Source organism: Engraulis encrasicolus, chromosome 22 (genome assembly GCF_034702125.1).
Source record: "Engraulis encrasicolus isolate BLACKSEA-1 chromosome 22, IST_EnEncr_1.0, whole genome shotgun sequence".
Lineage (NCBI taxonomy): Eukaryota > Metazoa > Chordata > Actinopteri > Clupeiformes > Engraulidae > Engraulis > Engraulis encrasicolus.
In genome coordinates this window covers 49,549,657-49,565,741 of record NC_085878.1, presented here as the reverse complement: position 1 = coordinate 49,565,741, position 16,085 = coordinate 49,549,657, and the positions used below count along the sequence as shown (strand labels likewise).

The window sequence follows — 16,085 nt, the reverse complement described above, 5'->3', positions numbered from 1 at the left end:
ATTTTAACCTTTTAACCTTTAACCTTTTGGCGACTAAAATCCACATTTAGCAACTTTTTGGTAAAACATGTCTTTTCAGGTGCTGTTTCCACGTAGCAGGATATTTTTTTAGAAGGGCATTTTTTTCTCCTGCTAGGTGTAAACGCAACATGTGGATAAAAATAAATCCTCCATTGTAACAAATGCGTTTCAGGATATTTTTTTCTCCTGCTTTTTATACCTGGATTTTAAATATCTGCTACGTGGAAACGGAAGGCCAAAACCAATGCAAAACCAATACAAGCAGGAGAAAAAAATATCCACATATAAAAATATCCAGCTACGTGGAAACAGCACCTCAGTGACGCTGAGCTGCTGTCAGAAGCATTTCCTACGATTAAGCAGGGCTGCAGATATGCTCTGATCTCCAAAAAAAGATAGCACTACAATTTTTTGTAAGTAAGTGCTAGCACTGCCTATTTGTAGGCCTATTATGACCCTAGGCATGTTTTCGAGAGATATATAACGCCATCATATCATCTAGCGACTTTTCAGCAAGCCAACTAGCGACTTGTAGCGACTTTTGGCAACACTGAGTCAAAGAATATGACTGTGTATAAGTGCAATCAAAGATGGCAACCTGACCAAACTGTGCGTGTGTGTGTGGACAATAATGTATTCAATAGGTGGATATAAATTCAATCGTCATGTCTAGACTCGGAGAAGAGTAAAAATTATACCACAAACAAAATCGGGAAAAAGTTGAAGGAAAAAAAGGACAAAATATTTTTTTCCAGGACATTTGGTGAATTTCCAGGACATTCAAGGACTTGAAAACATATCTCTAAATTTCCAGGTTTTCCAGGTTTTCCAGGACGTGTGGGAACCCTGCCTAATCTAGTCTGGACTTCCAAAAACTTCCTCTGAATCTGAATATTTTCGCTCACGTCTGAGGAACTTTAGCCCAGTACAATAACAACAAGCAACCTGTCTTTGAGGATACCCTTTCTGGGGTGCTGTGGCTCAGTGGGCTAAGGATCCATACCATATACTCTATATCCAGGACCCCAGGTTTGAATCCGACCCAAGGCCATTTCCCAGTCCTTCTCTGTCTCTCTCTCATCCCATTTCTCTCTTCTAACTCTATTCCAGGGCAGAGGAACCTTTTTCATTCGAAAGGCCACTTCAAATTTTGTTAATTTTCCTCCAAGGGATGTACTAACACCCCCTGCACTTCAGTCCTATTTTGACCCCATCTTCAACAGGTCCCCTGAAAATATAACTTCATTGTATTGCAAAAGCAATTACTATGATGTCTTTACAGAACATTTTTACAAACTGCATAACATTAAAATTATATTGGGGGCTGGATAAGACGGCCTGAGGGGACATAAACAACCACCGGGCTATAAGTTCCCCATCCATGCTCTATTCTATCTTGACTGTCCTGTTAAAGTAAAGCCATAAAGGCTCTTGGTCATGGAAGTCAAAAGTCACACAGTTGTATTAAGGCAGCAAAGAAAAGACAATATTCACATTAACCCGGCCAAAGAAACCAAGCAAGGGGAAATTCAAAGAGTGCCAAATCATCTTGTGCAGATTTCCAAACCATATGAGTACAGTAGGCCCCTACGGGGCTATGCTGCACGGATGTGGTCACTATTTACACCACACTGGGGAAAGGACTCAGTTGGAGACATTTCACTTTTTTCTTCATTTAAGCCAGATCTTAAAAAAAAAAAGAGTCCCCGGTGGGTACACAGTTTGTCCAGTGTCCAGTGAACTAAAAATATAGGAAAATTAACAATAAAAAGAAGAAGAATGCCCTTGGCTGCAAGAAGAAGAATCCCCTTGAGAACTTCACTTCATTTTCAAGCACCTTGTGATTATAACTCTCATAAGACAACAGAAAGAAAGAAAGAAAGAAAGAAAGAAAGAAAGAAAGAAAGAAAGAAAGAAAGAAAGAAAGAAAGAAAGAAAGAAAGAAAATAAACAACCAGACCAGAAAACCAGGACAAAAACATCCTAGTATGTACGTTTTTGTGAGCGTGTTTTGAAATGATTACCTGGAAGTACAGATAACTACATTGATTTACTCTGTGCGTGTATGTGCTTGCCGTGTGTGTGTGTGTGTGTGTGTGTGTGTGTGTGTGTGTGTGTGTGTGTGTGTGTGTGTGTGTGTGTGTGTGTGTGTGTGTGTGTGTGTGTGTGTGTGCGCGCGCGTGTGTTTACAGTACATGCACATTTGTGTGTATGTCCTCCTGTGAAGATGAAAGTCTGGGTTGAAATGAGTTGCATGACCTCGGTCAGCTTTAGCAAACAGCCCCGTCTGACTGTCTGTCTGTCTGTCTATCTGTTTGTCTGTCTGTGAGCGTAGTGGCAGCGTGTGTGTGCATGACTTGAATGATTATGATTCGGAGCAGGTGATCAGACGTGACCCCGTCCCCCGCTAGCCATGTCTGGCCCCACAGCCAAGAGTCTCCGCGTGCCAAGAGGCTGAGGCTGCTACCGCTGCTACTGCCGCCCCACTCCCTACCGACGCAGTAATGAAGGGCCCCAGGAGAAGAGAAGGGGCCGGGTATTCTCCCTGTGTGTGGATGTGTGTGGGTATGTGTGTGTGTGTGTGTGTGTGTGTGTGTGTGGTGGGGTGCTGTGAATGAATGTGTCTGTATTTGTGTGTACATGTGTGAGTGTGCTCCCGCGCGCACTTGCTTGCGTGTGCGTGTGTGTGTGTGTGTGTGTGTGTGTGTGTGTGTGTGTGTGTGTGTGTGTGTGTGTGTGATGTGTCTTGTGTGTCTGTGTCTGTTGGGTGTTGCGGGCGTCCCCACAGAAAAGTTCCACACATCTTGGCACCACTTCCTACCCCTCCTCCTCCACCACCACTACCACCACCCTGCCCCAGCTCCTCCTCCACCCCCTGGCCCAGCTGTTGATTCACAGCTCGCTGGGCTGCCCACAACAAAACAGAGGCCACACAGTCATGGAGGCTGACGGGACGGGACGGGACGGGCGGAGTGTGTGTGCCTGCCTGCCCGCCGCCTAGCCATTCCCTCCCCTCCTCTCTCACCCAGGCCGGCCGGCGTGACTGCACAGACACCCTGAATGGCCCTGCCGATCGATTTCTACACCGTTTCCAAGGCAACACGAAGAGGGCTCACATTGGCTCGCCTCGCCTCGCTCACTCGTTCAGAGAACCCGATGTGAGGACTTTCTGTCTGTCTGCACATGCTGCTCTCAGTCTCACCTGCTGCAGCTCCACACAGTCTGAAAGAGTCCCCACATACTGAGCACTCTGCTCTCAGATCACATAACTTACACACACACACACACACACACACGCACGAACGCACGCACCCACACACACACACACACTGGCACAGACACACACACACACACATGCACACTGGCACAGACACACACACACACACACACACACACACACACACACACACACACACACACACACACACATACACACACAGGCACACACACACACACACACACACACACACACACACACACACACACACACACACACACACACACACACTCAGACACGGCAAGCACATACACGCACAGAGTAAATCAATGTAGTTATCTGTGCTTCCAGGTAATGCAAGCAATCATTTCTAAAACTACTTACACACACACACGCGCACACACACACAACCACACACGCACACACACTGGCACAGACACAGACACAGACACACACACACACACACACACATGCACACTGGCACAGACAGACACACACACACACACACACTCACACACACACACACACACACACACACACACACACACACACACACACACACACACACACACACACACACACACACACGTACACACACACACACATACACACACACACACACACACACACACACAGATTTATTTTTATGTACACAAAGAAGAAAAGAACAGAACAGATCTGAAACCCTTCAGCCTATTGCTGTGCTCAGACGACTCACTATGGCATAAGCCTGACTAGTTTCTTCAATTCATATCTACAGTCATCAGCAATGGACAGGACATGGCTTTACAGAGACGACAAAAATGCCAAAAATTGCCCATGGAGCCTACGCAGACTGCTGAGACAAAAAAAGTTCCAGAGGTCAACTGGAATGGACATTTTCAGCAAGCAAAACAACTGAATCACTCAGGGGAGTACGCCGGGACGGAACAGAAGGTCCCATTCAGCTCCCCGCACTGCTGTGTAAATGTTAGCACTGCCAAAACAGAAACGAGTATTTCCCTGCAAATGGAGGGGGGGGGTCTTATCTCTTTACATGGGCCAGTCCATGCTACCCTTAGTACACAACACATGATATGTGTTATTGTTGGAATTACATCTGTTGAAGTCAGCAAGACAAAAGCTGTGGAAGTTCATGGCCACTATGAAGAAATGTGGCTATACATTAGTTGTGACACATGCATGACGAGTCCTGCTGAACAATAGACTAGGCTATAAGGCAAGTTGTTAGGTGAATTGTAACTTAATTGTTTCTCATAATATTCAATTATCCTCAAGCTCTTTAAAATGGTATTATTGTATGTCATTTGTTTTCCATGCCAACTTCTTTTTTTTCCAAAACTGTTCTGTTTGGGTTTAGGTTGAGGGGACTTCCCTATGTCGAGGCAAAAGGCAGACAGAGACACTACCTTTGAATGCACAAAACCTGCAGTGCAACAATGTGTGATTATGATAACTGCTTAAGTGGCATCTTCCGAGTCACCTTGTCAGTCACGTGAGTGCTGATGTCTGTTGAGATCTCTGCACGGCAGACATTCTGTCATACAAGGCCCAGGATGAGGGCCTTATGTCATATTCCCTGATCATCCAAAAAGAGTTTGGCTGACAGCTAGACTTCACATTTAAGGTCAACCAGAGTAGCCCCATAATGCATGCCGTACCATCTGAGGCATGCTGTAATAGTCATTGAAAGGTTAATTACCATACTACTACATTACTATGACATAACACAGGGCCTTTCATTAATGCACTACGACTTGGTTATTGCCATTCTGGTAACAACAGATTTATAACGCTGTGTTTTAACGGGTAGGCCTAATAATGAAGTTCCTTTGATGAAGACTGAAACGTCCATCAAGCTCAAGAAGACATTCAGTTGCCCACAACTAACCCCGTTGGATTATGTGGCCGGGGAGCTATTCACACTAGTCAAGTTGGGATGATGAGCCTGTTGTATATTTGTATTTCCATAACATTGCTTGGGTGCCATAATCACAATACAAAAGAACTCAATGAACATAACGCAATGTAATCCCAGGTGTTACCAGGTAATACCACTCCACCGGCTTCTCTCGAGTCTCCTCGACCATCAGGGCCTGAACAGGCCATTTCACTGAGTTGATGCTCCAGCTCCCCTGTGGCTGTATGTTACTCGAATCATCACTTTGGTGCGCACAATCATCACACACAGCCGTCTGCACTGTGTTGATACATTCTGGTGCCAAATTGCTTACTTATGAAGTCCCACATGCGCATGTTTGTGTGCCACCCAGAGGAGAGTAAACACGTTGGTCAGACATGGAAATTATTTGGACATGACAAAGCGTCTGAACCTCCACAGCATCTCCAGATCAGACAGGCTGACAAACGATAACACTGCTCTCAGGGCATCGTGTTGACATACATGCATGTCTCTAAACGTGCAACATAAACAGGCAACATCAACATAAATAACCTAAATTGACATTAAAAAGGGATTTGTACTTCAGTATTGACTGTTTCTAACACATATATAAGAGTAGGCCTAATCATTTCACATGGACCAGGATGGGAGAGGTGTACATAACTCTTTCAATGACATTACACCTTAATAATTACACAGTAGCAGGGCCTACTTACCAAAATATTCTTTCTTCATGTGCATCTCCAACTCCTTCTCCAGCTCCAAGGTGAGCGCCTCCAGTCGCCTCTCGGCTTGACTTGGCCCACTGTCCCGACATGGAGTCACCTGGTACGGCAACTTAAACCTCTGCCCCGGCGCCTGATTTTTAGATACTACGCTGTAATTAAAAGATGGTTGGCCAGTGCTCACGTCCGTATTAATTCCAAGTTGCGTCGTCTGTTGTTGGGATTGTTGGGGCTCAGGGATAACTGGGAATGTCTGAAGATGTACTCGGTTTTGAAGGCCATTTGTGTCGCCAAAGTCCTCGATCAGTGCGTCCTCAGGTAAACCAGGTCCGAGCATTGAAGACCTCGGCGAGGGAAGCTGGAGCTCAGGGTACGTGCTCATGGAACCCCGTGAGCTGCGGGAACTTCTAGAACTGTGACTGGAGATGCTGGAGCGAGGACTCACGACGCTGGTCGCTACGCCAGGTCTTGGGTTCCCGTCCTGGCTACAGATGCTGGAGCGGGGGCTAGCCACTGGCACCCCGTGCACCACCGCTGACTCCAAGTCGTGGTTAGTTGGTGGCATGTATCTAGAGTCAGAATAACTGGACCGTGGACTGGTGGTGCTGTACTGGCTCGCCGTGCTCGACCGTGGGCTGATGTGTCTCTGGTCATAGCCCATACTGATGCCACTTGTCCGGTTGCTACTTGGTTTGCTACCACAGTCGTAGCTGTTGAGACTGGCCCTTGGGCTGGAATGTTTACTCGTGTCGCTGGCTGTGCTTGCATAGCTAGACCGGGGGCTAAGGGCACTAGACCCATCACAGTGCACCAAACTTGATCGGGGGCTCGTATACTTGTCCTGGCCAGGTACCACTAAACTTGTCCGAGGGCTGCTGACGCTGGACCTGGGGCTCGAATGTTTACTTTGCTCTTGCGAGGACAGAGACGAGGCTAGACTGGACCGTGGGCTAGTGGCAGTGTACCTGCCGTCGTGGTTGGTACCAACACAGACACTATTGCTTCGACTACCCGACAACGGTACTTGTTTGTTCAGCACGACCCCATCGTACGTGCAGCCAGTGCTGTACCTGTGGGCTTGCACCTCCATTGAGAATCTCCTATGTCGCTCTGACGCTCCTCCGCTGTAGCACGGCAGCGCAACTTCTGATTTGGTGCAATAGCCATCTTCAATATAACCAGCATCTCTTTGTGGGGTACAAAAATCCAAAGGCACGTTTCGGTTACCGTTCACAGAGCGCACGGGAGCCGCACTATACACTTTATTCCCTGACATGTAATTTTCCACAGAGTGTAGCTGTTGGTGAGGCAGCGAGCTACCATTCATTCGCTTACTTTTCTGTTCTGTTATCACTGAAGTAGGAAAATCCAAATCAGCATTGATTGCCATGCCCTCTCTTGAAGTAAATATCCCATCTTGATATGGTTCGTAGAGTGTTAGATCCTCAATTAATTTGCTGGCTCGGTGTCCCAAATCATCCTCATAGTGCTCCATGGTTTGCCTTTGAGAGGAGGAACAAGTTCATAGACGGAGCGAGCGGTCGGCCAGCCAACTACCGAGTAAGAGATGGCAGAAAATGCATTTCACATGGAAATCACAACAAAACGCTGGCTCAGTGTAGCCATTACCGCCGTTTCACAAAAACTGCGCGTCTTTCCTGCAATTTCTTTAGAATGCATGTCCCCTGCCTTCGAAGATACGGCGATACACTCGTTAAACAAAGTTTGAACAACAGGAGACGTTTGTCAATTTCAGTTTTTGTTAAGTTGAAAGGTCTTTACAGTCAATGGCGCGCTCCGCGGAGGAATTTTCTTTCGTTGATTTTACTTGTTTCGCCAAATATTCCAGTGGAAAAAATCCAAAGTCACTCTAAATACCTTTTGCTAAGAATCCCCAGGCAATTCAACAGATGGTCAGGCAAACTGAGGCAAAACATCTCCGTATTAAATTAAGCGCACGGGACTCGTTTCTGTTGAAGGAATGCGAGGAAGCAGACGGGGTGCGCTGCGCCTCTCTGGAATGTGGTTAATGCTAGCGAAACAATGACTGCGACCAACTCAGCAAGGGGGTGGCGAGTTTTGAAAAAGTCTGCCCGAAAGGGTATGTCTCCGTATTCATCTGCAGGGGCTGTGAAAAACATCGAACCACTCTCACCTGGCACCACTGCCCTCGGCTCAAAGACAACAAACGGAATCTAAAACGGCCTGCATTTAGCGCACTAGAACTGCGCACAGATCAAAGCATCACTGCCTATTTTGTCAGGTGAAAACACATGGGAGAACATAACTAATAGGCTAACTTGTAGTTAAAATTCTAAAGGAAAGTGGAGTCATTTACATTCATGAAAAATGACGTAGCCAGACAATGCAGTCCCAAATGTAGAGTTATCACAGTTTACAGTGATACTAATCACTTTATGAGAGCAAATTTGTAGGAATTCATTTATCACCAACACGCGCGCGCGCGCACGCACGCACGCACGCACACGCTAACACACACACACACACACACACACACACACACACACACACACACACACACACACACAGATTGGACACATCCGAATCACTGATTTCAATTCAAACTCCATATTCACATTGGGACTTTATTATTATATGACTTTTCCCCCTTTTCATTATGAATTGTATTTTAGGCTATAGGCCTAATAGTTACATCATAGGTTGTGAATACAGCCACAATGGAAGGGTAGACATTTTGTTTATAGAGACAGGTAGCCATAAATTCCTGTCATGCCTCTGAAATTGGTCAATGGCATGCCTTCTCACAGATCTCCAGTCCATAAAAGAACAAAGGTCTTATGCAGTACTGTTTTGAAGCAATGTACATCACTAAAACTACTTCGTAAACACATGAAATAGGACTTGTGTAAAGTGTATTCACAGTTGGTTTCTCTATGTAAAGGTGTGCAGAGTTGTTTTCTGTATATGTAAAAAGTATATACACACATATTCACATTTGTTTCATGTAAAACAGGTTTTAAAGGTGCATTTTGTCGGATGGTGGCCAAAGAAGGTATTGCTACTATGCTGCTCATTAATACTGCGCTGCCTATTGCCAACTTTTATCTTTTCATGAATATTTATTCAATAATAAACTAGTCTTCAAAGTAACACTTTAGAATAACAGTTTTATTAACACTTTATTAGCATATTTTCATCCTACTGGATGAGTTTTATGTGTGTGTTGCCTGACTGGACACGTCAGTGCTTTCATCTCTTTTGGTCTTTGGGGGATAAACTTTCAGGACTGTTCAGGCTGTCCCATTTCTGCTATGTTAACATAGTATTTCTTTCTCATTTACAAACATTTGTAAATGTTTTGTTGATTATTAGCTCATTGTTTGCGAAGTGTTTTTAAAGAAATTCCCAATTGTTATTCTAAAGTGTTACCATATTCATGACTAGACCACAGTACAGTTTTTCAGCTAAAAATGTCTATTTCTGGAAATTCAAAATGGTGGACATAGAAAAGATACACATTTTCTTGAATACTTGAATCATGAATTTCATGGTGGTGGTAAGTATTCATGAAAAGGTAACATTTGTGAATGGGCAGCATGAATTCTAGAAAGAATCTTCTAAAAATATTATTCTGTGCAGTGTGCAGAGGTCAATATCCAACAACTGGAAGGAATGAAAGTAGGACAGCTATGAAGGCAACCATTACGACAATGTTCAAGATGAAGCGTTTTGTGGGGGAAGTGTTTCGTGTTTTGCCATGGCCTCTGGTCCTAAACCACTCCACCACCTCATCCATAGTGTACTCCCGTGGTTCATAGCCCAGCTCTCTTTTGGCCTTGTCCATTTTAAAGTAATGGGTCACCCCAGTCTTGTAGACTTCGGTGCGGGTGAGCAAAGGCTGGAAGTTGTAGACGGGGCCTACGAGGTGATGAACCATCTCGGTGAGGAAGGCGAAGAAGTAGATGAGAGGCACAGGCAGACGCAGCTTAGGGAAGGAGTAGCCCAGGCCTTCCACCAGAGGCCTGAAGAACTCAAAGTTGTTGATGGGCTTGCCGTCGGAGATGAAGTAGGGCTGTCCTGTGGCACTGCACCCCCGCTCCTCTGTCAGGGCCTTGGCTGCCAGCTCGTGTGCCAACACCAGGTTGTCCACGTGGACGAACTCCACCAGGCTGCCAGGATCGCCGTACACAAAGCGGAAGATGCCGCTCTCGATGTAGCCCACAACCCTGGGCAGGTGCCTCTGCTCTCCAGGGCCGTAGATGCCTGCGGGGCGCAGAGCACAGGTGCTTAGCACACCAGAGCCGCCTGCTAAGGCACTACCGTTGGCTTTCAGGACCTCCATCTCCGCCAGGGATTTGGTCCTGGAGTAGTGGTCAGGGTGGAGGTGCAGGGGGAGGTACGGCAGGGTCTCGTCCCCACCCTCGATGACCTGGCCCCCAAACACCACGTTGAAGGTGCTGGTATAGACCAGCCGGGGCACACTGCACTGGACGCAGGCTTTCAGGACATTCTCAGTGCCTGTCACGTTGACTTGCTCGATCAGTTGTCGGTTTAATTGCTCTCTGCCGGACATGCCATAGGAGGCTATGTGGAAGACGCAATCTACACCACGAACCACCTCTTCCACCTGGCTATAATCACGAATGTCCCCCTGGTGGAACACCATGCCCTCTGGTAAGGCCTGCCCAGGTGGATGCACGTCAAACAAGAAAACTTTGGCTCCGGCACTGTGCAGTTTACGTGCAAGACTGTGAAAGAAAAGAAACATAATGCCAGGTTCAAATCATACTACTATGCGTGTAATAGCCTATGTAATAGACTACATGAAGTGGGGTCATTTGAATTTTATCATTCACAAGATGGGCTGGCTGATAGATACAGCCCATTAGGCCTAGAGTATAAATCATTGACATATACAACAGAAGAGTATATTAATTTGACAAACACCTTCCCCAATAAACTTACAATTAGGGTTTTATTTAATGTGAGATAAAATATTAGCCTAACTATAGAGCACATTCATCAGAAAGTCTTGACTGTGACTATCCAATGAAAATAAAAGTGTTGCAGCGCACTCTTGTGTGACTATGAGAATGGTGCACATAGGACTCAAACTGAACAGCACCTACATGTAGATGGAGAAAATGAGTGAGTATAGGAAACTGATGTTATTGCTTCGCCAGACTGAATTACTACTCACCGAAAGCCAAAATAGCCGCCTCCTCCTGTAATGAGGATTTTTTCTGTCTGCGAATCGTTCTCCATAGTGCTTGGAATGATACAACGAAGTTTGTTCTTTCATAAATGACTGCAACTCAATGGAACAATTGTTGCGCACGTGAATACGCACAGGCTACAATATAACATTCAGCGACTTATTACTGATACAAAGTAACCGACCGCAACATATGCACACATGGACAGTTGTTACACAACGGTGGGTCAAAGTTAACTCGAGATGAACTTTAGCAAGGGCTAGTTTCGAAATAGCTCACCGATGCGAGGTGTAGTCTCCCAATTAGTCTAACATCATTAAGCCTACTGAAGATGTAACGTGTTAAGACAGCATGGACTAGTACGAATAGGCTACCCGTAGCAAAAACTATGGACCAGATTCCACGATGCAAACGATTTCTTACGAGTAGCAAGTGCAGGCATCACCACAGCCCTTATAGAATCTGTAGGATCATCACTTCCTTGACAGCATGAATTTCTTCATGCGATGCCGGGCTACTGGCGGCAACATCAATTCCACTGCTCCTTCACGTCGCTTACCGGTCTGGAGGGAAAGTGAGCATATATGAGAATGAGCAGGCCTAACCGCACATTTAGGCTACATTACATTTGAATTGTTTGGATCTAGCAAGAATGTTCACTTCATGTGCCATTAAAATGAACTAGGATTGCTTATGTGGTAATCATTATAGCTATGCGTCTCAGAACAAATGTTAATAGCCTAGGCTTATGGGCCCTATAGAGATTTGTTGTTTCTCCTCATAATTGTGTTATGTAAATGATTAGGCTATTTACTAACGTTTTTATAAATTCTCCACATAAAGGATTTCCTGGTGAACCAGTAGCCTGTAAGTAACAGGTAGCCCAGCCCCCGCCCTGGGCGTCAACACATAGCTTCTGGTTCACCAGGAAACATAAAGGACGACGAAGGCTATACAACCCATACACAACGTAGGCTAATTAAAAAAGTTCCCTGACGTGTGGTGTGAGAACCATGGTCATTGTGTGATAGCGACATCAAGTGGTGAGGGTTAGGACATGGCATGCGCTCCAAGGGGAGATGTGTGCCTACACCACTAAAAGTAATAACAACTTAATAATAACAACTATTAATTAATAGTAATTTACCACATGATAGCCTACTTAGAACAGGACAATGTGGGCAGGACAACACCCCCTCCCTCTCTCTGTTACAAAAATACGTTGTACTCTGTATTGAATGATGAAGAGCACTTCAGCCTCTTGTAGATGAATCCATTTGTTGATGAATGTAATGCATTTCTTGACCCTTGACCCTTAAAACCTTATTGTAAATAAATAACTTTTTAAAATCTCAAATCTCTCTCTCTCTCTCTCTCTCTCTATACTAGAGATTCAACCTTTTTTTAAAGATACCCTTACTAGACATATGTAGGCCTAATCATTTTAGCTCTATTTGTGCACTGTTCTATTAGTGAAACGCTGTAATAGCCGCCGAAAAGGCTTTACTATCATAGTAGTACATTAGCAGTACAGGGCCTAGAAATGTATTGACTTGGTCATTGCCATTTAGCAGCAAATATAACAGGGGCCATGTCAGATGAACTTGGCTCTCACCATGAGTGTAATCCTGCCTTGCTCCGTAGTTAGGGGCTCTGGAGTAAATATCTCTTAGCCATCTGAAAGTGAAAGCACGACTGGGAAACCCCCATTGTCATTGTGACACAGCTCTCTAGCACACAGTGCTCACTGCACACAATGAAATTGCATTATGCCTCACCCATGCAAGGGGGCAGCCTGAAACAGTGCTTGGGAGCAATGCGGTGAGACAATATCATGTTCAGGGCATTTCAGTCAGCCTGGCGGGTCAAGAGTCAAATGAACAACCTTTTGGCTACACACTGGTCTGTCACCTTAACCTTGGTCTAACACCCTAACCCAAGCCAATTCAATTGGCGGTCCGAGGGCCACATACGGCCCAGACGCAGTCCACATGTGCCCCAGATGTGCCCCCCAGCCGTAGCCATTTTTGCATTGCAGTTCTGATACTGCAGTACAACTCGTGATTTTCTTCTGAATCTCTTGCTAGTCTTGTACACTGATTTAGGTTAGAAGAACGTGTTTAACAATTGCTTAGACTCCTGATTTTAAGTGTCATTACCGTGTTATTGGTGTGGCACGACTTCAGTTCTTGGTTTCAAATTCAATAGCCCTGCCCTAACCACTAACCCATGACTGAACTTATTTGTATATATTTTTTTAAATCTGGGCAACAGAACCTGAACAAAAAAGACAACTTTTAAAACCAAAGTGATACACTCACCCAACTTTTGTAGCCTCATAATGTGTGCTGTTTCGCCAGTGGAACACTGTTTTAGTCACTGAAAAGATTTAATTACTAAAATATTACACTGCTTCATTGCCATTCTGATAACAGCAACATTGGTGCCAGGTTAGAGGCCCAAGGTAGTGGTCATATGGGTTTGAGTTAACCAAGTAAAGGCTCTTGAAATGAAGTACAATGAAGTACTTCAAGTAGGCCTACTTCAAGTAATGAAGTAGCCTACTTTTCATTATGTGCAGGAATGAAATAGCCAAGTCATGTTCTTATTAGGCTACTGCTGCAACAACTGGCCCCTTGGTCTGTAATCGAAGCCCAATGTGACCTCTCGGCCAAAATAATTGCTCACCCTTATATTATAGCGTCTAAAAATTCACTTTAAAATTCGTATGAATAGCTTGGGGAGGATTCCCATGTTAGAAGGCCTACTGCTGAACAGCGCAAGAGCTGTATGGAGGGCCATAGCTGAAAAATAGGCTGCATTCATTGCATTCAATAATTTTAAGAATACATTGGTTATAGGGGGTGATGTGTTGCCTCACACACAAATGCTCCATACCACGAAGGGCCTTGCATGCCCTTGGGTCCGGCTTGGATCATTTCCCAATCCAACCCCCCCACCTCTCCACCTCTCTTCCTGTCATCTTCACTGTCCTATCTACAATAAAAGCACAAAAGCCATGTTTAGTAAAAAATGCATGCACTTTTGCAGAAATGGTCTTGCATTGTAAATTATTCTAGGAAGAAGCATGTGAGAGCTTTCATAACAGGACAGGGCATGGGTAGGCCTATAAGATAGCGTCAGGAGGGCATAGGCCATGCAACCCTCACCTNACACCTAATGAAAACTTTTGAACGAGTGCTGCTGCGCAACTTTCTCAAACCCCAGGTACGCCACGCACTGGATCCTCTGCAATTCGCCTACCAAGAGAACGTGGGAGTGGAGGATGCCATCCTGTATCTTCTTCACAGGGTACATGCTCACTTGGATAAGGGTGGCTGTGCTGTGAGAATCATGTTTTTTGACTTCTCCAGCGCATTCAACACCATACAACCACTGCTGCTGAGAGAGAAATTGGTGCGGATTGGAGTGCAGCCTAGCCTGGTGACCTGGATAACTGATTACCTCACAGAGCGGCCCCAGTTTGTGAGGATGGGTGACATAACATCGGAGACAGTGATTAGCAGCACAGGAGCGCCACAAGGAACGGTTCTCTCCCCCGTGCTCTTCACCCTGTATACCAATGACTTCAGCTACAATTCTGGGACATGTCACATGCAGAAGTTTTCAGATGACACTGCAATTGTGGGGTGTATAAGAGACGGTCAGGAAGAGGAGTACAGGGGATTGGTGGATGACTTTGTAGGATGGTGCCAAAACAATCAGCTGCACCTGAACACCACCAAAACCAAGGAAATGGTGATCGATTTCAGGCGCTCCACCCCGCCCTTGGTGCCTGTTTCTATTGGGGGAGAGAATGTGGAGACTGTCTGTACTTACAAGTACTTAGGAGTGCACCTTGACAATAAGCTGGACTGGTCCACAAATTCTGAAGCACTTTACAGGAAAGGCCAAAGCAGGCTCTATTTCCTAAGAAGGCTGAGGTCCTTCAATGTCTGCAGCCAACTTCTGCTTATGTTCTACCAGTCTGTCATGGCCAGTGTGCTCTTCTACGCTGTGACTTGCTGGGGTGGAAGCATTAGGAAGAGAGATGCTGCACGCCTTGACAGACTGGTGAGGAAGGCGGGGTCAGTGGTGGGCATGGAGCTGCAGTCACTCACCTCAACAGCTGAGAGCAGAACACTGAGCAGACTGGACTCTATTATGGACAATCAGCATCACCCCCTTAACGCCACCTTCACTAACCAACTGAGTCTGTTCAGTCACAGACTCCGTGCTTTCACCTGCAGGACAGACAGGCTAAGGAGGTCCTTTGTCCCTTGGGCCATTCAACTGTTTAACAGTATACAGAAGGACACTAAGAAGGACATCATTATTGGGGATTGGACTGCCTGAGATGCCAGAGCTGGCCCAGATCTGGAACCTCTTCATATGTGTGTGTGTCTGTGTGTCTGTGTTTGTTTTTATGTAGCTACTTGACACCTGAATTTCCCCCTGGGGATCAATAAAGTTTCTCTACTCTCTACTCTCTACTCTACTTTATCGACTCCAAAGGAATTTAATGGGCAAATATGTGGAAAGAATCGTGTGAGTTCATCAAAGAAACGGCTGTGTCTAGCATAAGAAACATGGGTATTCATTATGAACAAATTAATTAAGCTAACAGCTTGGATGCACATTTGTGATTGGCATGTTGGAGCTGTCCCCTACCCACTTGCATGACTAATCCTATGCTGAAGTTGCTCAGAATGACGGCATGCCATGATCAACCATGCAATGCAGTGCATCACTATCAATTTACATAATGAAAAATACACTACCCAACAATCTGACATAGGCTATTCTTGTCATGTCATAACACCTTTCGGGTGTGCCTATCCAAACTGTGCCATAAAAAGAAATTATAAGTGCTCCTAAGTTCTGTGTATTTTTCCACCATGGACAAGTCTGTGTGTGGGGAGAGAGAGAGAGAGAGAGAGAGAGAGAGAGAGAGAGAGAGAGAGAGAGAGAGAGAGAGAGAGAGAGAGAGAGTGTGTTCAAATGCAATCAGCGCGGTAGGC

At 45.4% G+C, this 16,085-nt stretch overlaps 2 protein-coding genes across 2 annotated transcripts in view; both read right to left on the bottom strand.

The window, feature by feature from the left end:
- Positions 1 to 8,018, bottom strand: part of wtip (WT1 interacting protein) — a 36,254-nt gene extending 28,236 nt beyond the window's left edge. Inside the window, exon 1 of the mRNA XM_063188541.1 lies at positions 5,858 to 8,018. Within this exon, the coding sequence (XP_063044611.1) occupies positions 5,858 to 7,361 (1,504 nt within the window). The 5' untranslated portion in view covers positions 7,362 to 8,018. The remainder of the gene's footprint in view (positions 1 to 5,857) is intronic.
- A 439-nt stretch (positions 8,019 to 8,457) lies between these two features.
- Positions 8,458 to 11,498, bottom strand: sdr42e1 (short chain dehydrogenase/reductase family 42E, member 1). Its single transcript, XM_063187931.1, has 3 exons — positions 11,344 to 11,498; positions 11,049 to 11,156; positions 8,458 to 10,596 (listed from the first exon to the last, which is right to left on the bottom strand). The coding sequence occupies exons 2-3, from the start codon at positions 11,111 to 11,113 to the stop codon at positions 9,498 to 9,500; spliced, it is 1,164 nt and encodes a 387-aa protein (XP_063044001.1). The 5' UTR covers positions 11,114 to 11,156; positions 11,344 to 11,498; the 3' UTR covers positions 8,458 to 9,497.
- Between the last annotated feature and the right edge of the window lie 4,587 nt (positions 11,499 to 16,085).

What these genes read in the sequence shown, in the direction of transcription:
- sdr42e1 (XM_063187931.1), bottom strand. Translation starts at nt 11,113, where the DNA reads ATGGAGAACGATTCGCAGACAGAAAAAATCCTCATTACAGGAGGAGGC. An exon ending in GGCGGCTATTTTGGCTTTCG is followed by an intron (nt 10,597 to 11,048) that starts GTGAGTAGTAAT and finishes TTTCTTTCACAG; the next exon opens with TCTTGCACGTAAACTGCACA.